Source organism: Streptopelia decaocto (assembly GCF_964273445.1).
Source record: "Streptopelia decaocto genome assembly, chromosome: 3".
Classification (NCBI taxonomy): Eukaryota; Metazoa; Chordata; class Aves; order Columbiformes; family Columbidae; genus Streptopelia; species Streptopelia decaocto.
Window position 1 is genome coordinate 27,053,785 of NC_138656.1, and position 25,683 is coordinate 27,079,467.

The following is a 25,683-nucleotide window of genomic DNA, read 5'->3' on the forward strand; positions in this document are numbered from 1 at the left end:
TATAAAATGCTTTAGTAGCCCTCATTACAGAGCACACGGGGCAAGGCCAATTGCTTGTTGTACAGCATGAAGTCATTTGAGTGAGGAAATGATCCCTCCTTCATCTCAGAAAAGACTCATCTAAGACTTTAAGATCCTGATGGATTATCAAACAGGCCATTGGTAATATGGCACTGGCAATGCTGAAATTGAAAAATCCTTTCTTGAAACGTTGAGCTTTGGGGTGTTATCTTCCCTATAGCTACTGAGGGAGCTATTACTGACCACATGCACAGAACATGTAGGTGAGGGAAGGGATAACAGACGTAGAGTTTTATTCTGCTTGTGACCGTGAATCACATGGCTATGGAAACTTTCTGGTAAAGAAAGACTGGAGAGGGGAAAGGGGCCATCCAGTTCAGTAGTTGAGCATTGCAGTCATAAGGAAAGATTCTGAACGCTACATTTTTAATTAAAAGAATCACTTTGCAATGGGAAAGGAGGAATGAGGTGGGCTATGCATTGGCAATAAAAATATTTTTCTGACTGAATTTAAATAGTGCCTTTCACTGTAAATTGTGGTCTAGTCTTCAAATTTCTTTTAAAAAATGTCTGAGTACTTCACTCATCCATAAATCATCTGATGTAACTGTGATTAATACAAGTGGCAGTAATTACTGAATCTACTGCTGTGCTTATATTGTACTCTGAACTTTTATCAAGAAAACTGTCAACTGTTTAATATCTCAGTGATTTACAGTCCTTGCCCATTTCACAGGACAGTTTGACAATATCATGTTGTACTGTCTTTTTGCTAGAACGTTATTTTTTCTAAATGCTGATAGAGCTTTGCCTTCTGGGCAGATCTAACCTTTTCCTAAGTATCTCCTGGAAAAATAGAGGCTTGAGTAAGGAAGTACTGATGTGTGTGGATGTATGCACATGTGTATATGTATGTATATACACAAATATGTATGCAAATATAGATAGAAAGTCAGTAGAGTTCAGGCTACCTCAAAATATAAGATTTCCCCATTGATTTGTTTTTACTAGGATAATCTGGTATCCAATCTCTACAGTAGTACTAAAAACTGAAAAAATATGTAACATTTTTACTCTATTAGGATCTTACTAATGGCAAGGTCTCTTCTTACACGTAATATATATGGTAGCCTTGCAGAAAGCCTAGATTTGTACATTACTACTGCATAACAGGACAAAATGAGGCACAGATTCATCTTTCTGGTTGAAGAATGTGGCTCAAGGAAGAAACAAAGGTTGTTCCCCCGTCTTTTTACCCCTTTCGTTGCTAAATGTGCTTATTGGGATGTTTTTTTATTATTTTTATACCTTTTATTTTTATTTTTATTTATTTTTATACCATTATTTTTATTCTTTTTTTCCTTTCATTTTTTCTAGACTTTTGCCTTTCATTTAGCTTTACTGCTTACTATGTGGCATGTTCTCATTCAGATGATACTAAAAACACTTCCTCTTATTAATTCTCACATTACCTCTAGAAATTATGAGCCACCTAGAAGTCATTCTTTACCTTAAACAGAACATTTTTTCATAACATTGTTCGGTATGATAATTAAAACTGCAGTTAGGCTTATGAAAACTAAACTGAAAGCCCCTTGACAGTTTGTTTTTTGACTCATTTAATTTTTCATAAAATCTCTTTTTCTGTAGGAGAACTACATCCTTGTTCCTTAGTCTGCTTCATGCTTCTTGATCATGCATCAAACCTGATAGTATTGTGTGAAGCTGCAGTGAAAGACAGCATGACCAGTGATGAATCATTGTCAAGTCTGTACAGGGGTATTTCACTCAATTATGCAAACTCATAAAATAAATTATGCAGGCACTTGTGAAGATGCAAAGATGTAGGAGTTCACTGTTTCCTTCAATGGAAGCATCACTGAAGCTGCTTGTCTTGGTAGGAATTCATTTGAACAGAGCAGTAGAAAGTATGGGTATCCTTAAAAAGAGCACTATCATCCTCACCATATTAACCTGGTGACAACTGTATTGCTTCTTCACCCAGGAGTGTATATCCTATTAAAGAACAAAGTACATAGTAGGGGAAGAACGCAGTATTTCTAATTGGTTTGTACAGGCCAATTATAAAACAAGTCTATTTTATGTACAGCAATATATGTAATTTAATTTAGATCCACTTTTGATATCAAATTCGGCCTAGAAGTGGGAGCCCAGAAATCTGTGATGGCTTTTGTGGCTGAGAACTTATTCACAGACCTCTAAAGAGACCTGCAATTTGCAGTGTACTTTGAGTACTGCCTGCTTCTGAAAGTGGTATTTGGGATTGCTCAGCCACTTCTGGGATTGGGCTCTGATGTGGCATATCCTGGCTTGTATGGCTAGTCAGATTGCTAAGTACTAAATTTGGAAAGCAAATCCAATTTTAATGTGGGAGTAGAGCCTGGGTTTTCTCCAGACTTCAGTGGTGACTGATCTATTTAAGCACAGAACAACTTTTTCCCTCTCTCCTCACAAGGAGTTTTAGCCATTAGAAGTCTAGAAGGCAAACAAATGAGGAATAAAGAAAAAACTATGTTGTGGGATGTTTTTCCCCCTCTGCTTATTTACATGTCATCTCTGAAACCTAAGTACTAGCCATGACTCATCCCAACAATTTTCTGCAACAAACTTATGTCTGAAGACACAATCTCTATCTGATGCAAAAGGACCATCACTCTCATTAGCTTGTAATAGCTTTGTTTCTTATTAAAATATTCAAAGAGTTTTCATCAGATAAATGTGTGGGGTTTTTAATGTAAATAAGAAAAAATGCTCCTCTTGCTTTGCTGCAACTCATAGTCTCAGTTTTGTTTGGGAGATAAGCACTGCAATACCACCTACTGGAATGCTTACCTGGCCCCTCTTCCCCCTCTGCCTTATGCATCCAGTATCCCCACTCAGTGCAAGGGGAGAACTGAGCTGCTGGGGAAGAGCTGCTGACTAGAGAGCAGCATATGCTAGAAGAAGGTGTCAGGCTTCATTTAAGCAGGTAATTTGTCAGAACTTGGAGCCAAGTCTTGTGATGGTGAGGGCGACAGAGCACTGGAACAGGCTGCCTAGGGAGGTTGTGGAGTCTCCTACTCTGGAGACATTCAAAACCCGCCTGGACACATTCCTGTGTAACCTCATCTGGATGTTCCCGCTCCAGCAGTGGGATTGGACTAGATGATCAAAGTAGAGGGAATTTCTGTTCTGAGAGTCCCCTTTAGGACTGCAGTGTAAGGGCTCTGATCTGTGGGGCTGCATCAGTACTTATGTGGCTGCACCCACAGGAAACAACAGAGATGCTGAGTGCAGAAACTCAGGGTAAAATACACACAGCACAATGAGATGCAGGGCTTTTAAAACCAACCAGAATATTGTGCCAATGCAAATGTGTTGCAGGTGGTAGATGAAAGGCTGATTTTAATTTCTCTGCGTGGAACTGCACAGTTTTATGTAGACTGAACATCAGAATATAAACTGTTAAGAAATCAAAGCTGGCTAGTTGAAATACATTGTGTTTAAGTGGTGGACTGAACTAGGAAACACTTATTTCTTTGGAAGTTGTATGATGAACCTACAAGATAAGATGAGAAGTGAATGTATGTCTACATGAATTGTAGACATTAGTCCACATAATCCAGAGTTCTCTAGACAAACAAGATACATTGGAATAGTGATTCATATGAAAACCTCACAAAACTAGCTATATAGCACAAAACACTTTCTTTTTAGTGCATATTTAGAAAGTTTTGTCTGTATAGCTATATTAGGTGCGTTCTCACAGTAGGTTTTTTGACAACAGAAAATGCATTTCCCAAAGCAATTCAGTTTCATTTTTAGAGTGAGTCTGATTTAGAGGCAGAGAATGTTCAAGTAGATGTTTGTTTGACTCTATTTATGTTCTGATGGAGAAGGGAGCAAGGAAGAACTTAATATTATAACTAGGAAAAAGAATGAATATGATGTAGTGATAAAGTCAAGCCAAAGAATGTGAATGTTTTATCTCTTGTAAGGTGCAGCTTGATTTGTCTCCTTGTAAAACCTGTCTAATGGAAAACAATTCTCAGGCATGAGGCAGTACTTCCATGCAGAAGAATGGCAAATAAATAGCACACAGAAAATTAAAAAAGATGTGAAGTAGTGCAGAGAAATCTAAGAAGGAAGAAAATGTTGAGTTACATATTTAGGAAACTCCTGCTTGTTGAGAGGAGGAAAAAAAAATGTGCTAGACCAGCTGTCATTTTAGCCTAAATGACTGTTTAGGAGACGATCCTAAAAGGCTTTGAAGAGAGTCCAAAACAAGCCTCTGTTTTTTCTCATAATTAGCCAGTCAGAACTGATCTTCCCGGTACACCTGCACATTAACAAGATGCTGTTCTCACCAGCCGGGAACAGCAGGAGGATGCTCCTGTGCCCTCATCTCTGCGTGTGAACCCCTCGCTGCTGGGAACTGCAGCGTGACAAGTGCAAGTTGTGCCACAGGGCACACTGAGCTCTGTGGTAACAGGCATAAAATAATGAGTGAACAGATATAAACAATCCTAAATTTAACTTTCTTCTCTAAACCAGCATGTCTTCACTATAATACTAGTGGAATATCATCAGCTAAATTTACGTAAATGATTTCTCGGTTTTTGCAATTGTGTCTTCTCCTTTTAACAGTATGTCTATATAGTTTGTCTTCCAAATTATCACTCAGAACTATAAATGACCTTTTGCCTGCCAAAATAATGAGCTGAACATGGTTTTGCAGTTGGAATTATTATGATTATTATTATTACTAAAATCCCAAATCTAATTTAGGAATATGCCCTTTTACTAGGATACTCTCTGCTTCACAATTCTTCACTAGTGAAAAACATGGGTCTAAATTAGATCACAGGAAAGTGCAATTGTGTCTGGTAAAAGCTATGATAAAATGCAACTGATGACTATATTGTATTTCCCTAAAAGTGGACAAAATTGGCCCATATTTTAAACTGAGATGTAGGTGATAGCACTTCTGAGGTGCATATTGTCAGTTTTCCTATCTGATAGGAATTTTATGTTTCTATGTTGCTGGGAAATTGTGGGAAATTTGCTATGTAAATGGCAGCTAAATACCTAAAAAATATTATATCCAGTTGAATTATCAATAATTTACTATACTGTTGCATATTGATATAGATTATGCCTTCACAGATATGGCTAACTCTTTATACTGTTGGAAAGTCATGTAATGGGTTTAGGCTTATTAAAAGTAGGTCACAGTCTTTTCAAACGTGCATAACTTGGAGAGAAAAAAAATTGGAAGTAAATCATATTCATCTGACTTTCATTTTAAGGGAAGAGAAGAGGAGATAAATTTCAAAAATTAAACAGGACAGGATGGATCAGGGACCAGTGGGTCAGAGATGCAGGCAGAGAGAAGACCATAAAGAAAACCAACCAACCAACAAGGAGAAAAACAACAACAACAACAAAAATACAAGAATGACAACAACAAACCAATATATTTAGTATTACAGGCTAGCGTACCCGTTAAACTACAGCTAGTTTTTTGTGTGTTCCATTCTTAGTTTAGAGCTCCAACAAATTATTCAGAGCAAGAAAACAATTTGATTTGATACAACCAAAAAGGTTAAGTTACAGATAAAAATTTTTGGAATCATTAACTTCCATAGATACCTTCTCCCACCTTCATTTTATGCTTTACCAAGCCTTAATGTTGTTGATCTTGATAATAAAATTCACTCACTCTTTGTTAATGTTATGCATTAACAATATGCCATAAGAGCGGTGTCTAGATGAGATGTCCTCCTTAGGGCTTTCTGGGCAGTCACCCTACAGACGTGATCGCTCCTTTCCCAGGGATGTAACAATGTTGACAAAACCACGCTTTGTTTTCCTCAGCTAAGTACCTCTGGAATGTCCTTGTAAATATATGATGGACGTTGAATTCTGCTTAGCAACAATCACTTCACACACGCTTCCCTGAGACCTGGCTTGCCTCATTCCTGTCAGGCATTGGAACGGTCTATGGAGACGCTTAGGCCTGGGTTTCCCAAAGGTACTTAAAACCAGTGGCAAAATTTTATTGAAATTACACAAAATCAAATTACTCTGCTGAAAAGCAAGGCAAATTGTCTCCCATCCTGCAGTCCTTACTGCCAGGTCTCTACTGTCCCCTATCCTCTTAGGGTTCCTTCAGAGCCAGTTGTGGTACCTCTGCCCTCATACAAGCAGGGGAGTCCTCAGGCCAAGAGGATAATCCCATGAAAAAGGCAATAAAGAAAGCAGATATAAATTGTTATAATTCTGATAGATTTTTACTCTTTCTCCCTATGTTCTGCATTTGGCACAATGGCTACTCACAACCCAAAGTGGTGGGATGGCTTGCTTTTGATTCAGAAGATGTGAAGAGATGGGTACTGATTTGAACAATATTTAGAGACTCTATTCTTTAACCAAACCTGAATGAAAGCTGAAAATGCTAGTATTTTTCCACAAAGACCAAAAAAACATAATTTCAAGCCAATCAAAATACATAATTTTTATTTTTGAGTCTCAAAAATACTTTGAATTATAGATTCATCTTTTGCGACAAAACAGCACTTCAAAAATATTGTTACCTTTCCAAAGTTTTGTTACAAAATGTTGAAATGAGACATTTTGATGTGTCAGGACACTTTCTCTAGTTTCCTGTTGGAAATGAATTACAGCAAAATAGATGTGATCTCATGTGTTTGTTTCAAAGGAAATGCACAGATGGTGTATGGTTCTGATGAATGATTCTGTTTAAGTCTTTGAATAGATCTAATAAATACAACATCACTGAGCCTGGCATTGCTAATCTGTAGCTTCAAAACTAGTTGCTCTTTAATAATTATAGATCAATTAAACCAGCAAGATATAACCACCCTATAGGTTACCTCTTCTCCTTCTTCAATATGATAATCCTTCCTTTCATTTGGCCCTCCAACAAACATCACATTTAACTGATGGCGATGCCTAGAAAAGAAAGTGACATTTTAAAGCTATCTCCACTCACAATGTAAGTTTTTTTGGTTGGTTGATTTTTTTAATTCTTTGAGGACAGTTAGTCAATGAAACAATGCTGAGTGACAAGCAACAACCAGAACAAGAACTCAAAAGACCTTGGATGTATCTCTGCTCTGCCAGTGTCCTTCTGGGTGACCTGAGGCCTCCAGCTGTGAAAAGGGGACAATGATAGTTACCAGCTGTGGAGAAAGCTTTGAACTGCAAAGATAAAGGATGCTACATAAGAGACGGGAATGACAGGAAAATGTCTTTCCAACCTGAGCTGATCAGATCACGATTCTGTAAAGGTAAAACACTTTTAAATATTAATAAAGGTAAAAACATACTTCCCCCCTGTCCCTCACATTGGTAGAATTACCAGAGATACTACTGGTAGGAATTATCAGCTAATTTCTCTCCTATTTATACAATGGTTTTGTTGTGGTTGTGGCTAATTCAGAAAAGGAGCTTCAGGTCCTTTATCTTAACTCTGCCCCTTCCAAGAGCCCCAGTGAGCACTTCTCTCAGCTGTCACAAAGAATAGATGTCACCCCAATTATCTACCAGTCCACTTAGACTAATGAGTAGGTAAGGTAGCAAGTTTTCATTTTCTAAAAAAACCCTATAAATCAGGCCTGTTAGCTGTGATTCAAAATTTGTCCTTAAGCTCTTCTGAGGTGTTAACTGGGGGTGTTGACCTCTACTCTTCGGGGAGGAGATTCTGGGCAATCCTTGGGCTAAGAGGAGATCCTGGTAACACAGAATCATGTGGCTCTGTGTCAGCACTTCGTAAGCCTTGACTGAAATAAGCTATTCTGAATGGCTGAACATATCTATTTGATCTGCTACCCTTATCATATTTACTTGGAAAAGTATTTAAATGATAATGAATAACACAACAGGGACTTGTAAAGCAGAAATAACAAGTAACAGTGACAAATCAGTTGGTCGAATGAAAGTCTAAAGAATGAAATTAGATTACAATTCTTAAATTGGCTATTTTCACCATAGGAAGCTGCATATGTTATAGCACTTGGCTTCATGCCCGTATCCTAAAATAAGGAACTGAAATCAGAACTGGTTGTACCATGCAGATTTAATATTTGTTTTCAAGAACACACTGTAGTACTTCTGCATTAATGAACATTTCTACTAAAGAAGGGCAAGAAGACTAAACCAGTAACAACACACCAAATAATTAATGAAAGAAATGAAAATCAACCCTAGAGAATAAAATAAGACACAATCTATGGGTATCTAGTAGCCTACTGTTAAAATTAGTTAATTTTTAATAGAAACACATACCGTTTTGTTAATAGTTCAATACCTAAAAGTGAAAATATTGCCCTAAAAATCACTGTTGCTTAACTTTTTGTTTGACAAGCCTACCATTAATTCTGTTACCCTATGGATTTAGCAGGTTTTACATAATAAACAGGCAACTATGGATTTAACATTCCTATCATTAAGAATTATATAATGACACCACAAAAAAATTCCAGCTATGAAATAGAAGCAGGAACTCAAATAGGCTTGTTTGTCCATATTGCTAAATAAAGTTGTCTCGTTAATATAGCTGCATTAAGTTAAGGAGAAAAATCACAAAGTAATTGCAGAGAAGACTGACAAAATGCAGTTAAAGTATCACAAAAGTTTCAGGGGTATGAAAAATTTCTTGATTGAACTATTTTTAGAATGCAGTGCTAATCAGTGGTCTATTAAGTTTTATATACTCTTATATTTCTCTTCTTAATCGCATCAAGAAAATGGTACCAGCAGGCAACCTTCTAAAAACATTTCAAGACCATCAATCAGATAGTCCATGACCACCGTTAGGAGTCCTTATGGTGAGTATCGTAGTCTGAATTTAAAAAAAAAAGCTTTAAACATGTCACAGCTATCTTGTAAAAATCGGCTATGCCAAGGGTTCTGGTTTTGCACTATGTGCTCATTCTTGAAGTTAAAAAGCATTTCAACTTGCAAGATAGTGTCATTAAAATATATCTAATTAAATGGCAGCTCTTGCATTGTACCCTTTTCTTGACTCTGGTAAAACTCTAAACAGGAAGTGATTCAGGAACTGAAACTTTGTTTTGAAGTTCCAAATAGGTACTTAAAACTTTTGATCCTCTCAACTGTAGGGAACACACCTGAATAAAAGCTTGAAAGCCGTAACAAATTTAGACACAAAAAGTCCTGCTGATTTGCTGTAAGACCTAGATTTTAACCATTAATTCTGTCTTGAAACATATGATCATAAGTTACTTAAATATTTTGAGGTGGTTGCCTTCCAGTCAGGTAGAAGGCAGTGAGCAGATTGCCTTATCTCCACCTAGCAGATAAAGGATCAAGCCTTTGAAAAAATGTTGGAAACCTATTAGTCAGTTCTCAGAAAACCACCTAAAACCTTTTTGGTAAATCCTGATAACATTTAGGTAGTACAAGGAACAGGTGGTGAGGGACTCAGAATCCACCTAGTAGATGGTTTTCCTCTCCTCCATAGGCTGAAGCTAGATTGAAAAAATAGATTTTTTTTTTGATCTATGCAATTTTCATAATAAAAAAAATGTTACTTGTTTCACTGTGGCTTCTTGCAGTGTTTATGGGGAAGAGCTCTGATAGATGTCATGTTCCAGAGTTACTTCAGGATTACACAGAATTGCTGATAGGAGGTAGAGAACAGTGCAGTAATAACAAAAAGGTTGATCTTACTAATAAGGAAAGAAAAGCATGACTATTCCATATATGTAAAATACTAAAATTTTACCACCATCATTGGTAAGCTTTAGAAATGGATGAACTTTACAAAACGCTTCCTAAATCCATTTTGGAAATGAAAGAAATGAAAACACTCATAAGGAGAAGACACTTTCCTCATTCTCTCCCACTGTAAAACTATTGTAGTGATTCAAGTTTCATAATTTCTCAGTTAAACATGCAACTGTAGTTTCAACACAGACACCTCAGGAAGGATGTTGTAGCCTTTGTCTTGTAGCCATTACTTTGAAAAGTATCCCTTGAAACTGTGAATGGAAATTAATGTCATTGCTACCGTACTGCCCATTCAGCTTTTGATTAGTTGTAGCAACTCAGGGTAGGGCAAGAGGCAAATTCTCTGATGCTTTTTTAATTATTAGAATTGTAAAGCAAGATTTTTTAAAAAAGTAAAAGCAGGGAAAATGCTTTTAATTTTCTTTATAGAACCTGTTTTTATATCACTCTTTAGAGAGAATCCTTTCTCATGAAAGCCTTTGTATCTAGATCTTTGGACAAAATATATTTGCGAATGTGACGCCATCTCCTCTATTTCTATGAGTTTTTTGTCACAGGGTCTGACACAAATTCCCTTAACTCAGCCTAACTGCCTACAAGAGACTTTGAGTTGAGGCAAATATTTTGTATTCAAGCTGATCTTTACGGCTTCTGCTGAGTTACTGCAAAAGAGATTTCAGTCATTTTCTGTTCTTTGAAACCACATTCTGCAGTCTGAGATGAACTACAGTTCCTTACTCATATTTACCACTTATGCATTTTAGCACCTTCCTCTTACAGCTAAGAATATTTATGTATCTAAGAACTGCATTTTTTTAAAAAAATAATCTTCATTTACTTACATAAGCTTATTGCACACAGGTGGCAAAAAGGCAGTTTTGTTTTCTTCTATCCATTTTCTCACATTTACAAGAAGCTCCATGGCGTGGCAGCTATGAAAATTTTGAGGCAGATGTTAGGGTTTGCAGAGGGCTCTTTCGGTGAGGAAACTGCATGTGACTCCATCCCCAGAGCTTCAGAGCTTGGGGATTGGCTGGTGGAAGAGGTGTCTTCAGGACTGAGTGTCAAAGGGGACAGGTCCATCAGCCAAAGGTTACTTGGTAAAGGGTAATAATGCTTCAGCAGCTTGGCTAATAATTGACAGGTGTTTTTAAAATACGTATTTTCATCAGAGACTTATTCTGCCCATGGGAGGTTTCTTAATTCTCTTTACTGCATCAACTGGAGTGTGTATGTTACCGCTCTACAAAAGTTGCCTTGTTACATAGACAAACTGATAGGAAAACAGGTAAGACTGGGGCATGCATACCCTTCAGGTCTAATATAGGAACATGTTTCAAAGCTATATGCAAGTTGAGAGCAGTTGCTCAAAGTTTAGTTATGTATAATATATATAAGGAGTATTTTTAAGCATGTGTAACTATATATAGGCGTTCCAGGCTTGATAAGAGCCCCATTTCCTTTTCCCTCCTCTCCTCAATTTTGTTAGGCTGAATATTTAGGGGCATGTGTTTGAAAATACTGTGATTTTATTCTGCCAGATAACAAAACAAAGATGTCTCTTGCATTTGTAAGACCAAAAGCAACTGTCCATAAATACCCTTTTTAATTGGATCCACTTTGGCCATGGCTGTAGCAGGGCATGTTGGAGAGCTGAACGGGGTTCTGTGATGTCCTTTGGGAAAGTGGAGTATATTGTTATCAAATTATCAGGCAAACAAGAAACTGAAAACTCCCAGGCATTCCAGATCTGTAGAAGACTGTATTGTCTCACTAGATGCTCTTCAACATTTATGTAGTTCCTACAGGATTGCTCACTCTGTTCCCTGCCACCCCCCTTGTTTAATAAGTAAATGTATAAACATTTATTTTCAGACCTGAAATACATGAAATAGGTGGTAAACAAAAAACCTCAAGACATGACAGAATTTTAGTACATTTCAGTTGCTCTTGACACAGCTTAGTCTTCTGATTATATCTACACTCTGCTTAGTGGGTGAACATGCATAAGGTTATAATGATGTGTTCAAATTAAGCAGTACATCCTCCATGGCATAAGAGCAGTGCAGCTGCTGGACTGAAGAGTCAGTATGCTGGAACAGTACAAATTTGGGAGTTCTTTACCTTATGCCATTATAATATTCCAATGCAAAAAAGCAATGGATTGTGACTTTGAACTCATACCATGCTTTTATTCCAGTATGTGTTAGGGTGACTCTGTTTTACCTTCATTGCTATCACTTCCTTGCAGTTTAGTTTAAACTAACTATATACTTGATAAGAGCAAAAACCATTTATTTTGGGATAAAAACTTCCACATGTAAATTAGTTCTACCACATTAATACAATCACAATAGGACTGGCAATAATTTCCTCGGTAATAAGCATAAAGTAATTATCATTTAACTCAATTATAAAAATAACCCCACATGATTTATTTAGCACACAACATTTCTACCATCGGAATGGCTGTGGTGAGACACCCATACACAGCAAAGTCATTAGGCCTGGTTTTGGACCGACAGACAGGACCATTTCAGTGCTTTTTGTATTGTAGGCTCCTGGCACACTATTTAGCTGCAAAGAAAAGAGATCTTCTGTTTAAAATGTACTTAGGGGATTGTGACCCAGCCTGGTGAGATCAGGAGAACTGAACACACTCTATTTTAATGACCATGGTTTTGTAAAGCTCTGCCTCATCATTAGCAACATGTGTTGTAGAGCAGGATTCAGTTTGCTGGGCATGAAAACCAAGAGATTGTACAAAGCCACAGCAGGAAAAAGACACAGATCCTGGAACTGACATGGCCAGGCCTTGTTCAGCACACCATTAACACGCTGGTTTTAACCACAGGGCTGTTGTCTGCCACCCCTACTCTAATCCCTAGTCTCCACTTCTTTCCAGTAAGTAGAATAAAAGGTAGTATTACCTGCAGAGAAAATAATCTCAGATGCAGGCTGATAAATCCATTTGGTGACTCAAGTGAGGTATAAAAACCTGATAGCTAGACCTACTCAGGGAGGAAACAAATGAAGTTCTTTTATAAAATTCACCATCAGTATGAAGCTGAGGTTATTATCACGGGGTAGCATTTTCTGTGACTTTCTGAAATAAACACGTTTTGAAAAACACAGTTAATGGCCTCTTCATGCATCTGACAGGTATAAGGAAACATTGTTTTTTTTTCAGAGGGCTAAGAAATAGTCTATATAGCCTGGAAGTACTGGGCCATGAAGCCCTATTTCTGTGTATTGGAGAGGCAAAGAAAAGAGCCAGCGCTGCAGCCTCTGTGGGACTCAAATACGCGCATCTCGTGACCAGACGGGGGCCTGGATTTTTCTTGCCAGTCTGCTTCACAATGACTCTTCTCATCCATCAAAGCCTGTTCCAGCAGCCGGGTTTCTGCTCTCACTTTTGGCTCAGATCCTTCCCTTTCTGTAAAGGTAAGGGCTCAATTTGCCAGCTTTTGCTGCCAGAGAAGCACAAGACTACTGAGGCACAAAAGTGCTACACAAAAATAATCTATAATCTTCTGCATTGAGGGTATAGGAAAAAAAGTGCTAGTGGGAAAAACTAAAAAACTGAGTTTAGGACAACACCTATTTTTTTAATTTCCTCAACCGCCAGACCTATTAAAGACATAGTTATTAGCTGGTGTCCAGCAAGCAGCATATGTTAAAAAAAAAGCACATGAGCTAAATACTGTGTTTCTAGTTAAGAGTATTCAGTTTTGTCAGCCAGAATTTTAATCTGTATTAAAGCTATTGTGTCGGTCATTTTTCTGTTATTCCCAATATAATTTTCTTTTTCATAAAGGCCTAGAATAGTTAGAACTGCTGGAAGGGGAGAGGGAAACACACCATAGAGCCAGCAGGTATGGAGGCTGCCTGCTTTGATCTGCCCATTCTACTCTTGCAAACAGACAGCATTGTGAAAATCGCCTCTTAAGCCTTGGTTTTTTCATACCTACTGCAAAGAAGTATTCTGAATAATCTTCACCAGGAGAGGTTTGCATTCACCAACAATCTGAGGACAAAATCCTTTTTGTATTGTTTCAACTTTGTCTTTCTGTCTCTGTGCAATACAGAGACTGATTTATCTACATTGGTGTTAAAATAATGGACCCACACTGAAGTGATAATCTGGAGATTCTGCAAACACCAGGAAGCAGTAACTTCCTGTGGCATTAGGACAGCTTTAACTTTTGCTTTTTATCCTTTTTTTTTTTTTTAATAGTGTGAAGACATGGAAAAAGGAGGACATAAATATGACTAAATAATCCATTTCACCCAGCTAAATACACTTGCTATTTTAGGTCAATTCTGTGCTTTTTCTGTTTGTTCATTGAGAATATAAATGACGTACTTTAAAAAAAATGAATTAAAAACCCCTACATAGTTGCTGAAAACAAATTCAAATCAGTAACAAACCTACTACTTGAACCCAAGCAGAGTTATGTTCCCACAAACTAGTTCACGTGGCCAAATTTCACTGCTGTATCCATAAACATACTATCAAGGACTCTGTGGTGACAAAAATAAGAAGCACGTGAATTATGTAGCACAACAGAAGAGTTAAAGATCCCCCGAAAAAAAACTTCACGGTTATCACTGTTACTTTTATGGGAAGGCTGATTAAAATACAAGCAGCAGTGATTATCATCTATATAAACACCAAAACTAGAGTCACTGAGTCCTCCCTCTTGCCTGAGTCTGAGGTTAAATCTGCAACAAAAAGCCTGTCTGTACATTCATAGCTTCAGCTTTGGTTCTTCCTGACATTTTTGTATTTCCCAAAAAAGTAATTGTTTGGATGAAATTACATTCACAACAATCTTTGTGTGGGATAGAATATTTTAGTTTCTAGTGTAACGATGCACTGCTAAGGGTAGTGAAGGCAGCTGCCATTTTCTGGTACACCAGCTATACCTATGTGATGATGGAAGATTTCTCCAAGAAATGAACTGTCAGTTTTCTCTTTTCCTCCATGCCAGCCACCTTCATCAATGGTCAGAGACAGCAACTGCATGTTACTTCACCTGTCAATGGTGTATAGCACCAAAACATATTCTAAGTAATGCCCACAGTAATATTACCAGCAACGGAACAACTTTCTTGACAAGTGAGAAGCACCTCGCCTCCATTCAAAACAGTCTCCAAAGGTTTCAGCTCATTTATGGATAAGTGGTGGGGGGAGGAGTAATGAAGTCACACACAACTGCCACTTCGTCTGCCAGCAGGAGTTGGAGATCAGTGCTATTTACTTAAAACCCGACTGAGTGCCCGTCACCTGCGGCTGGGCCACCAACAGTTCATTTTTAAAGGCCATGGAATGTCTACCATCTTGTGCCACTTAAAGACAGGTCTGACTGCGGAATAAATCCATGTTAGCAGTATACTTTAACAACAGATGTGCATAGGGCTGTGTTTTCTTCTAATAGCTGTTTCTAAGCATGTAATACATCATATACACTGTAATGTTTCCATGTATAAGTAATGTTAGTCTGTTAGATCTATTCAGGATTTTCATACCAGAGCACCTACCTTCATCCTCGAAGTTTAAGAAATAGCAAGCCAAAACCTTCAGGTATTGAAACAAGCAGTTTACACTCCGTATATGTGATGTCTTTATATTATGGATGCTCCGTATTTAGCAAAGTACTTGTACTACAGTAAAGTAAAATGAAGTCAGTCCAGAGATAAAGTGCTTCCTTAGTGAATTATCCATACAGGATAAACCCCAGTATTTTTGGTTATTTCTATTAAGCATCATTCAAAACCAATTTGTGAGGATTCCTTATAACCCGTATTACTTATTTGGAAAGTGCCGCAGCTTCCCTGGTGCTGCGCACGGTGCTGGTGGAGCAGCAAGGGGACTGTGCCAAGCTAAAGGGCGTGCAGTTAGTGATACGACAGGGACATTCATTTATTGGCGGTACTTAGTTGTTTTTCTCTGGCCTGAAGCCGAGCACGACAGACGAGTGCATTATTGCCCCCCCGGTGTGAATTAGCATGAGGATAATCCTCGCTGACCTCCAGCCTAATGCCTTCCACCCGCGGCCGTCAGCAGGTTTGCCCCAGCACGACCACGGGCCTGCGGGGACCGCCCCAGCAGGCAGCGATGGCCGGGGTGGCGGAGAGGGCGAGGCCGGAGGTTGGGCGGCGGTGGTTCCGCACCAGGCCGGCCGCGGGCCGCGCTCCCTGCCCCGCCCCCCACGGCGGGCCCCGCCAGAGCGGCGCAGGGGCCGGGCTGCCCGCTGTCGCGGCCCGTCGTCCCTGCGGGCGGGGAGGCGGGGGTGTAGTGGCTCTGCCCTGGGCGCCGCCGCCGATCTCCTTCCTCTCGTGCTCGGGGGCGCCGCCTTCCCCGAGCGGCGCAGCGGCCACTAACTCATTTCTTTCCGCCCTGCTCTTAGCGGCCATTAACGCCGAGCGCGGCTCAGGCAGAGACCTGGAGCAGCCCAGGGCGTCAGGTTACCCTTCCCCCGCCGGGCCAGGCGAGTGCTTGATAAAGCTTTCGGGAGGAGTTGGTGTCAGGGCTCCAGTGGCGCAATCGGTTAGCGCGCGGTACTTATACAGCAGTACAAAGTCGAGCAATGCCGAGGTTGTGAGTTCGAGCCTCACCTGGAGCACAGAGCTTTTTGAGAGGGAAAACGGGCTTTTTTTGGGACTCGGCTCCACGCGCCAGGAGAAAGAGAAAAAAAAAAAAAAAAAGTTGACGGAAAAATTGTGTAGCCGTAGCAGCAGCAGCGTGGCCCGCGCGTGTAGCCCGCGCTGGTGAGCTGCGGCCGTGGGGTCTGCGAGTGGGGCGGGCCTTGCCGTGGGGAGCCACGGGTGTTGGTCACAGCAGCACACAATTGGAACAATCGGGGCGGGGGGTGGGTGGGTTGTTTGAGTTAAAGTTTGCTTGTATATGGTTATATAGACATGGGCTCATGTATCAGCCTGAGTTTGGTGTGTTCGGAGAAGCTTTTCAGTATGGAACAACAAATGCTTTCCCAGTAAAAGCTGCTTGTGTGAACTTGCAGGAAATAAAGGTTATTTTATACTGTGTTATTCAGTACAGAGTGCAAGTACAAATTGGTGTGGTCACTACAACTGAAGGGTAACGAAATCTTCCCCTTACTTTGCCTGCTTGGGCAGCAGCAGTCTTTGTAACTGCTCACTGCCTTGGCAATGCTTTACAAATGTGTGGGCCACAGCAGGAAAGAAAATAATTCAAATAATTGCAGATTTATTTTCACAATTTGAGAGGTCACAGGGCCACAGGAAAAGGGCAGCTTCCTGAAAGAGAAAGCTGGGGGGCACTGCCTGAGCGTTTAGGCCCAGATCTGGCGAACATGTGTTGACATCCAATCTACGATTGAAACAGTGCAATTTATACTAAAAAGTTCAGCAAGACCCTGGGGTCATGCAGCCAGAGGTGCCTTTGTTTCTCAAATCAGTCCCTTCATGTCTGTATCACAGGTGTTAACTCCCTGAAGTAGCACTTCAAGGTTTTAAACTGCCGTTTTTTCCCTATTCTAGTTACCACATTGTCCCCTCTGAATTTTGTATTAACTTTGCTATTGATTTCAGTGACAGTGCAGTCATGCCTGAGGTGTACGACATATCAGTACAAGGAGGTGTAAATCAACAAGAGAGACCTGTAACGTAGCAAAAGGTAAATAAAATTCATTTTCATGTTTTTTCCTTCATGCAGGAATGCCAGGTCCCTGTGCTGAGGAGCACAGACAGTATGGATGAACATTTTGCAGAAGTACTAGAAATACTGAAGAATGAAAATTCTGCTTTGGTGTAACTGGGAAAAACAAAACTAGCAGAGGGAGAGGGATTCCATTCCCTGGACAGAAACTACCTTTTTTTCAGAAACTGAGTATAGGCAGCGCTGCTCTGGCCTCCCTGTCTCCTGTCCCCTGTGTGTGTGCACTGGCTCTTGCCCTCCCTCCCAAGGGAGGACCTGCTGGTTGCATTTGGGGTCTTGATGTGGTGTGCTGGGGGGGGTGATCACGCAATTGTTGCCAAATATGAGGTGAACAAAGCAGGTATTTGTTGCATTCACACCTTTTTTGCAACTTGCTTCTGAGGTGCCAGAGAGCAGCCAATGAGAGCTGCATGGTGCTGTGGCCTTCTCCACAAGATCTCCTTCATTCCCTTGATCCTACCCTGACTTTTACTCCGAGATGTGAATTTCACACTGAAAATCATGCTAGATCAGGATAATTTATAGAGATTTACTAGAAATCCCTGTACAGCAACAGAATGTTATTATCTAATGGGTATTTACAAAACAAAGTGAACCACTGCTGAAGCACATGGACTTCCTGATGGAGTCAGGGCTGTGAAGTAAGGTGGAATAAACCATAATGGAGCAGAGCAGCTCATGGTGATCTTGGCCATGGGGTGGCCCCATCAAGTCACTGCTGTGGGGCTGGTGCTAGGGAACCCTCACAGAGCCTGAGGAAGAAGGGTGCTATGTTGGAGCTGAGTTTAGTGAGACTGTCTTTTATTTCCTTCCCTGGGGAGCTGGTGAGTCCGGGTGTCCCCGGGGGAGCAGCTGTGCCCAGGGAGGGGGATGAGGTTTGGGCCTCGGTGCGGTTTCTCCAGGCGTGTGAGGAGCCTGTTTTTGTGTGGTGCCGCACTGGGGCAGCCATGGCCCCGCTGCCGCGGCATCGCCATCTCTGACAGGGTGAAGTGGGTAGTGTCCTGGGCTGTTGCTTGTTTTTGCAACTTTTTCCTGAAAATTAGGTGTCTTACAGGAAGAAGAAAAGAAAGTATATGCTTTTGTTTACACTAAGCTGGTTCTGTTTGGTTTTTTTTTTTTTTTGGCAATGGCTTTTTGGTCCTTAGTTGTTGGTTAATGTTTGGTCCTTAGTTGTTGGTTAATGTTTTAATGCTAGTTGGCAATGGTTTTTATATATCATAGAATCATTTCAGGTGACAGACACCCTCAGGATCATTGAGTCCAAGCATAACCTAACTCTAGCACTAAACCATGTCACTAAGAACCTCATCTGAATGCCTTTTAAACACATCCAGGGATGGTGACTCCACCACTTCCCTGGGCAGCCTGCTCCAATGGCTCACAACCCTTTCTGTGAAGAATTTTTTCCTGATATCCAGTCTAAATCTCCACTGGCACAAACTGAGGCCATTTCCTCTCGTCCTATCACTTGCTTTGAAAAACAACTGCCAGCACCTGTTCTCTTTTCTCTGAGCCACTGCCCAGAGTCCATTGCTCTCCTTTCAGGGGAGCCCTGGCCTCAGCCTGGGGGCTGCTGTCAGCTGGAGAGGGGCTTGGACAGGCCATAGGTGATTCTGGAAGTGTCCTCGGGAGGACATGTTTCCCTACGGAGAGTCTTCTGTACTGCTGCTCCTAGCCTATGCCATGTTCTTTATTTCTCTATTAATTTTCCTGGTGTGGATGGCATACCTGCAGACCTGCATCACTCTAACTCCTCTGACAATCCTTCCATGGTCCATTTTAAAAAAGTCTGTCTTCTTAAAATTTGTGTTGCTTTTAATTTAATGTTGAGTACGGACTATGCATTCTCTGCAGGCTTGTGGCTGCTCTGAGTTCCTACTGACGGTGGAAAGAAAGAAGGCTCGCTTATAGATACAGAGAAACTTCATGTGGATGTTGCTTATTGCTGAAAGTAGAAGTTGGAAAGATCTAACAATTGCCTGATCTTGGAGAATCAATAGTAATCAGGTCTGGGAACAGGCTTTGTGTTTATCCCTACATGATGTTAAAAATGTGCTCTACACCACAGCTGGAGATAATGGACCTACCTGGAGCCTCCAGCAGAAAGCATCAGGAGAAATTCGAGGTCGACCCTTAGGTTTTTGGAGTTGAGGATACAAAGAATCTGAGGCCAACTATCCTCCAACTGAAAATGAGATATTAGCAGCATATGAAGGAGTTTGAGCTGCTTCAGAAGTGATTGGTACTGAAGCACAGCTTCTCCTGGCACCTTGACTGCTGGTGCTGAGCTGGATGTTCAAAGGGAAGGTTCCCTCTACGCATCATGCAACTGATGCTACCTGGAGTAAATGGATTGCATTAATCACACGAGCTTGAATTGGAAGTCCCAATCGCCCAGGGATCTTAGAAGTTATTACAGACTGGCCAGAAAGTAAAGACTTTGGGATGTCTCCAGATGAGGAGGAAGTAACACGTGCTGGAGAAGCACCACCATATAATACACTTTCAGAGACTGATAAGCAGTGTGCACTGTTCACAAATGGATCCTGCTGTCTTCTAGGAAAACATTGAAGGTGGAAGGCTGCTGTGTGGAGTCCCACATGATGAGTTACAGAAGCCACTGAAGGACAAGGTGAATCTAGTCAATTTGCAGAAGTGAAAGCCATCCAGCTGGCTTTGGACATTGCTGAATGAGAAAAGTGGCCAGTACTTTATCTCTACACTGACTCGTGGATGGTGGCAAATGCCTCGTGGGGGTGGTTACAGCAATGGAAGAAAAGCGACTGGCGACGCAGAGGTAAACCCATTTGGGCTGCCACACTATGGCAGGACATTACTGCTCGGCTAGAGAGCCTGCCTGTAAAAGTTCGTCATGGAGATGCTTGTGTGCCTAAAAGTCGAGCCACTGAGGAACATCAAAACAGCCAGCAAGCAGATCAAGCTGCTAAGATCAAAGTAGCTGAGGTGGACTTGGACTGGCAACATTAAGGTGAACTTCTCCTAGCTCGGTGGGTCCATGATGCTTCAAGGCATTGAGGCAGAGATGCAACATATAAATGGGCTCGTGACCAAGGGGTTGACTTAACTATGGACACTATTTCACAGGTTATTCATGAATGTGAAACTTGTGCCAAAATTGAATAAACTAAACGGTTAAAGCCTGTGTGGTATGGGAGGTGATGGTTAGTATGGATAAGTATGGAGAGGCTTGGCAGATTGATTATATTATACTTCCACAAACTTGTCAAGGTAAGCACTATGTACTTACAATGGTGGAAGCAACCACTGAATGGTTGGAAACATATGCCATACGCCATGCTACAGCTAGAAATACTATCTTGGGCCTGGAAAAGCAAGTTCTGTGGTGACATGGCACACCAGAAAGAATTGAGTCAGATAATGGTACTCATTTCAAAAACAGTATTATAGACAACTGCGCCAAAGAACATGGTATTGAGTGGGTATATCATATTCTATATCAGGCACCAGCCTCTGGGAAAACTGAAAGGTACAATGGTTTCTTAAAAACTACACTAAAGGCACTGGGTGGTGGAACCTTTAAAAACTGGGATTCACATTTAGCAAAAGCCACTTGGTTGGTCAACACTAGAGGATCAACCAATCGAGCTGGGCCTGCCCAATCAGAAATTCTACGTACTGTAGAAGGAGATAAAGTCCCTGTAGTACACATGAAAAATATATTAGGAAAGGCAGTCTGGGTTACTCCTGCCTCAGGCAAAGGCGAGCCCATTCATGGGATTGTTTTTGCCCAGGGACCTGCCAGCACCTGGTGGCTAATACTTAAGGATGGAGAAGTTCAGTGTGTATCTCAAGGGGTTTTGATTTTAGGTGAAGATATTCAATGCTGAACTGCATGATGTGAATTGCCATACTAACAGTGTTTAATAAGTGTCTTTCAGATCAAGACAGCGGTGATGAAACCAGAGCTAGCTTCTTCAAATGGCGCCTGACAACTTCTTTGAAGTTGATGTTTTTAACACACAAACAATGGTCATGAGATGCACTAGATGTACCATTTTTCCTGCCTTGGAAGACTGTTATGATAAATGAACGTAACTTTTCAAAGGATGGTCCACAGACTAAGAGAATGATGAATTACACCTGTGTATATGTGTACATATGTGTATGCATAGTAGTAATGATTAATTCGATTGTATTGATAAGGTCTAAGTATGCCGTGAATGGCATGTTGTAAGGGGTGGAATGTCCTGGTTTTGTTAAAAACAAGTTTCTCTTTTAGTGAATTTTTCTGTCAGCTAAAGTCTTCTTACTAACTGTGCTTTATTGAAAGTTAGATACATGTTTTGGTAGAAATAGCAATGGTATGCAAGATCATATGATAAGGATGGATGCACATCCCCTGAGAGCAGGGAACTGAAACAGGTGACCAAAACCTGACCAACCAAGTATTCCATCCCATTCACATGATACTTCATATAAAAGTGGGAGATCACAAGGATCTTGTTCCTTTTGCCTATGGCCGACATTAGGAGAGGACCTTACGAGTCATCTCTGCAAATTGAGGCCTAGTGACAGACTGAATCCAGCTCCAGTTGGCTGCATCGTCCAGTCCAGGACTTCGGGTGCCAGCCCTACATCTGCTGGAGCAGTTGCCGGGATTTTCAAGATTGATTTTGTATATTTTGTATAATTTTCTCTATTTTATCAGCAGCATTAGTAAAACATTTTTTAATTTTTCCAACACTCTTCTCTCTGTCCTCCTTTCCCTCCCAATTGCCTGTCCTTAGTGGGAAGCGGGGATAGGGAGGGGCTAAAGGGGGGAGAAGGGGGTTAACAATACATCTGCACCCCACAATCAAACCTTGACAGGCTCAAACTAGAACAGGAGATGCAGAATCAAGGAGAAGGAAGGACAGGCTCATGCAGGATAGCCCTTCCTGACTTCTAAAAGTGGAAACTTCTGTTTCTGGCGTGTTAGTACAGTCTTGGTGTTTGTGTGTTTCTTAAGTGTTTGCTTAACTAAGTTCTTTCAGGTGCATCAGTCTGCCACTTTCCATAATACTGGGGCTTGTATATCCTAAAAAAATGCCTGTAAAAGCCTACCATAAAGACTTTGCCCGCCTGGTTGTTTTGAAATTGAAATAATAAATATTTTTATTCTTAACTTGACAGAATAAACAGCCAATGAGAGTCTGTGCTTTGTAACTTTTCCAATAGATGGCACTGTGGTCCCACAAAGTGAAAAAGAAAAAATACAAAGCATTCCCAGACATCCTAAAAATAGAAATTACTTGCCAAATGCTCCTTTGTGCAAAGCAGAGAATAGGCAAAAATTCCAAGGGTTGCTTAGAAAACAAAGTGCACTGGAGGCATAGATGTGTTTGGGTTTTGAGTTTGTCCTCCCGACCTCCCCTTGTATGTAACATCCTGAAGACCTTTCTGAAATTAAAATCTATTGATTAGTTTTGTTTGGAGTAAGAGAGGTGGTTAGGGTGTATCAAGTTTTTTTTTGTGTGTGTGTTTTTTTTAAGTCTGCATGTACTGTGTTGAAGTGCCAGCATAGCAGGAGCAGCTTAGATCCTCTGGAACAGATTTTTTTAAAGTATAGCTGGTGGTAGAGGCTTTTGTGTAGTGCTGCCTAAATTCCAGGCAGCTACTTCCCACCATAGGTGCCCATGCTCTGGAGGTATTTGGCTTGGAACCAGCAGCTAGGAGGAGAGGAACAAAATGTAGGTGCTTGAAGATGGTGGGGAAGGACTCTTTTAAACCAAGTAGAAAAATGCTACTTTTGTGAGGAGAAAGATAATTTAAGGGTGCGAGGGGAAAAAAAAAAAATAAAGTCAGAAGCTTCCTTGGTGAGGGGCTGAAAGATGAAGGTGATAGTTGTGCTGACGCAAGCTGATGGAAGGAAGAGAAGTGAGAAAAACATGTAAGATCAGTAGAAAAGCAAACTCGTAAAGAGAAAGAATTCATGCATTGGCCTCTAAAATCAAGGAAGGGGATGTTACAAGGAGGGAACAAAAACAGAAGAGAAAAGGGATGGAGACAAAAGGAGGAGGGAGAAGGTGGAAGAACATAGGTAAGGAAGCTTCAAAAAAAAAAAAAAAAAGAAAAAAGGGTTGTCTGGCTATAGCTATATGAATGTGCTACCTAGGACAGTGAAAAACAAATGTGTTAGTCAGTCAAGCCAGGCAAAGATGGAGTTGCTGTAGAAAGCAAACTGGCCTGTGCATTTTGCTTGAGCAAAGAGTGATCTCAAGAGGCAGGTTTTTCTTCTCAGTATGTTTTATGTGGTTGCTTTAGTCTGGCAATGTAAGAGACCCCTTGGTCTCTTTAGGGAGGGAAGCTGGTGTTGGGAGGGCTAGAGGCCTCAGCTTTCTGGTTTGGAAAAGGAAGGAAATGGACAATCAGGGCTGGATTTTGTGCCCATTTAATTTTCTTGCTTATGCTGAGTTTGCTGTGTTAGGCTCTGCATTTAAGGTGGAAAAAAGACTCTTGGTTTCTTCAAATAGTTTTGGTGCAGCCTAAATATTTAAACCTTGGAAAAATCTCAAAACACAGCAAAACAAACTAAACCAGACCCAGAAAAAAAGAACAAGCTGGGGAAGTGGCTAAAATGGCACGGGTTAGTCAGAGTCTGTAATTAAAATTTTGGAGGAGGGATGCCCCCCTTGAAGGAGGTAGTTGAGCCCATGCTGCCCGCTTTAGTTGAGAAATCTTTATACACTGGATAGCAGATTTACGGTAGTGCTAAGAAGTACCTTAAGAAATTTTACTGTAAAGTTACACATATGAAGATTAGGGGGGAGGATAAAGCAGCAATTTTTAAACATTTGTCTTCTGAAAAGTCTATAAAATTCCTAAGAGGCAAATGTGCTGCAGATCATGTGGCTAGATGATTTAACATAGAGACTTAGATGATTTTCTGGTTTTGTGAAGAGAGGCTGTCAATTTAATCATAAACATGAACATCCAAAATGATTTGCAAGGTCACTGAATCAGTTCACTGCTTGCATTTATTTTCCATGTATTCTACTAATTGGAATGGGGATGAGAGTTGGTTAACTATACATCTTCATTTTAATCACTACGTGCTGTTTAAAGAAGGACATACATCTGTCTTTAAGGAAGGTCACATCAGGCTTGTGCCAGCATGTATGAAGGCTAGTCAATATTAAAAATCTGTTAATAATGCAAGTTTGTGTAGCTTTGCCAGTGAGCTAAATTCTGGAAAATGGCTGTGTCACTTTTGTGAAAACTCATGCGTTGTTGCAGCAGGCTGGAAGTGTCTTAAAAGTGAAAATATGCCTGCCTCACTTTGGATTTAGGGGAGTTTTGGAAACTGATGCTGGATTTGAGGGTGCTCTTGGTCAGGAGTTACTTGTTTCTTCCTGAGACTTACAAAGTCACTTAAGCTTAGTGGCTGTGTCCCAGTGAAATTGATGCCATTAAAAAAATGCCTACATTCAGATCTATTGAGATTCATAGGTGCTTGCATATATATTTAAGTCCCTAATAGCTTTGAAATTTTAACTGCTAGTGCTGAATTGTTTGCAAAGCCTATGGTAGCCTACATCTGATTAAAATACTGCTGTGACTGATGGGTGTATCTGATTGCGTCTGTTGTTCTCATTTAGCTACTCCGTGCCTGCAGCATAACATAGCCAAAAAACCCCCACTATTTATTATGATAAAGGAAATGTTTGGTGTGGCCGTGTCATTATTTCTTAAGTTCTTAACCTATAGTATCTTTGAAAATCCTATTTTTTTCTGGAGTTGGAGATGTGTTTCATTGGGGGTACCAGGAGTGCTATGGTGTGTCTTTGTGTTTGAAGGCAAATTTGTTAGTAGAGAAGTAGGGTACTTGTCCTATTGTCTTCAGGTTCCTAATAACTGTAGCCCTTTGACAAGATTCTTACAACACTTGGACAAATTTTCAGAGCTGTATAGGGATGCCTACCTGATGTTGATATTTGTCTACCTGCTTCTAAGCAGCTGGATGTTGTAAAGGTTATCTAGCAAACAGGCCTCTCATTGCAGATGTAATGTATATGAAGTATTCTTGCAGGAGTAGCCTCTGTCATCTAAATAACTCTGAAAGTAAAAGCCAAACTGTCAAGGAATCAAGCCTGGTTTTGACATGTAGTATTAAAGCCTAATACAAATGGGTGCATTTTTGCTGATGTCAGTGAATTTGCTTC

General features: G+C 40.5%; 1 protein-coding gene across 1 annotated transcript in view; it reads right to left on the reverse strand.

The window, feature by feature from the left end:
- HAAO (3-hydroxyanthranilate 3,4-dioxygenase) overlaps positions 1 to 10,720 on the reverse strand; it is a gene marked incomplete at both ends in the record, with an annotated part of 34,555 nt that extends 23,835 nt beyond the window's left edge. The window contains 2 exons of the mRNA XM_082048918.1: positions 6,918 to 6,996; positions 10,641 to 10,720. Coding sequence (XP_081905044.1) covers positions 6,918 to 6,996; positions 10,641 to 10,720 — 159 coding nt within the window. The remainder of the gene's footprint in view (positions 1 to 6,917; positions 6,997 to 10,640) is intronic.
- Positions 10,721 to 25,683: the final 14,963 nt, after the last annotated feature.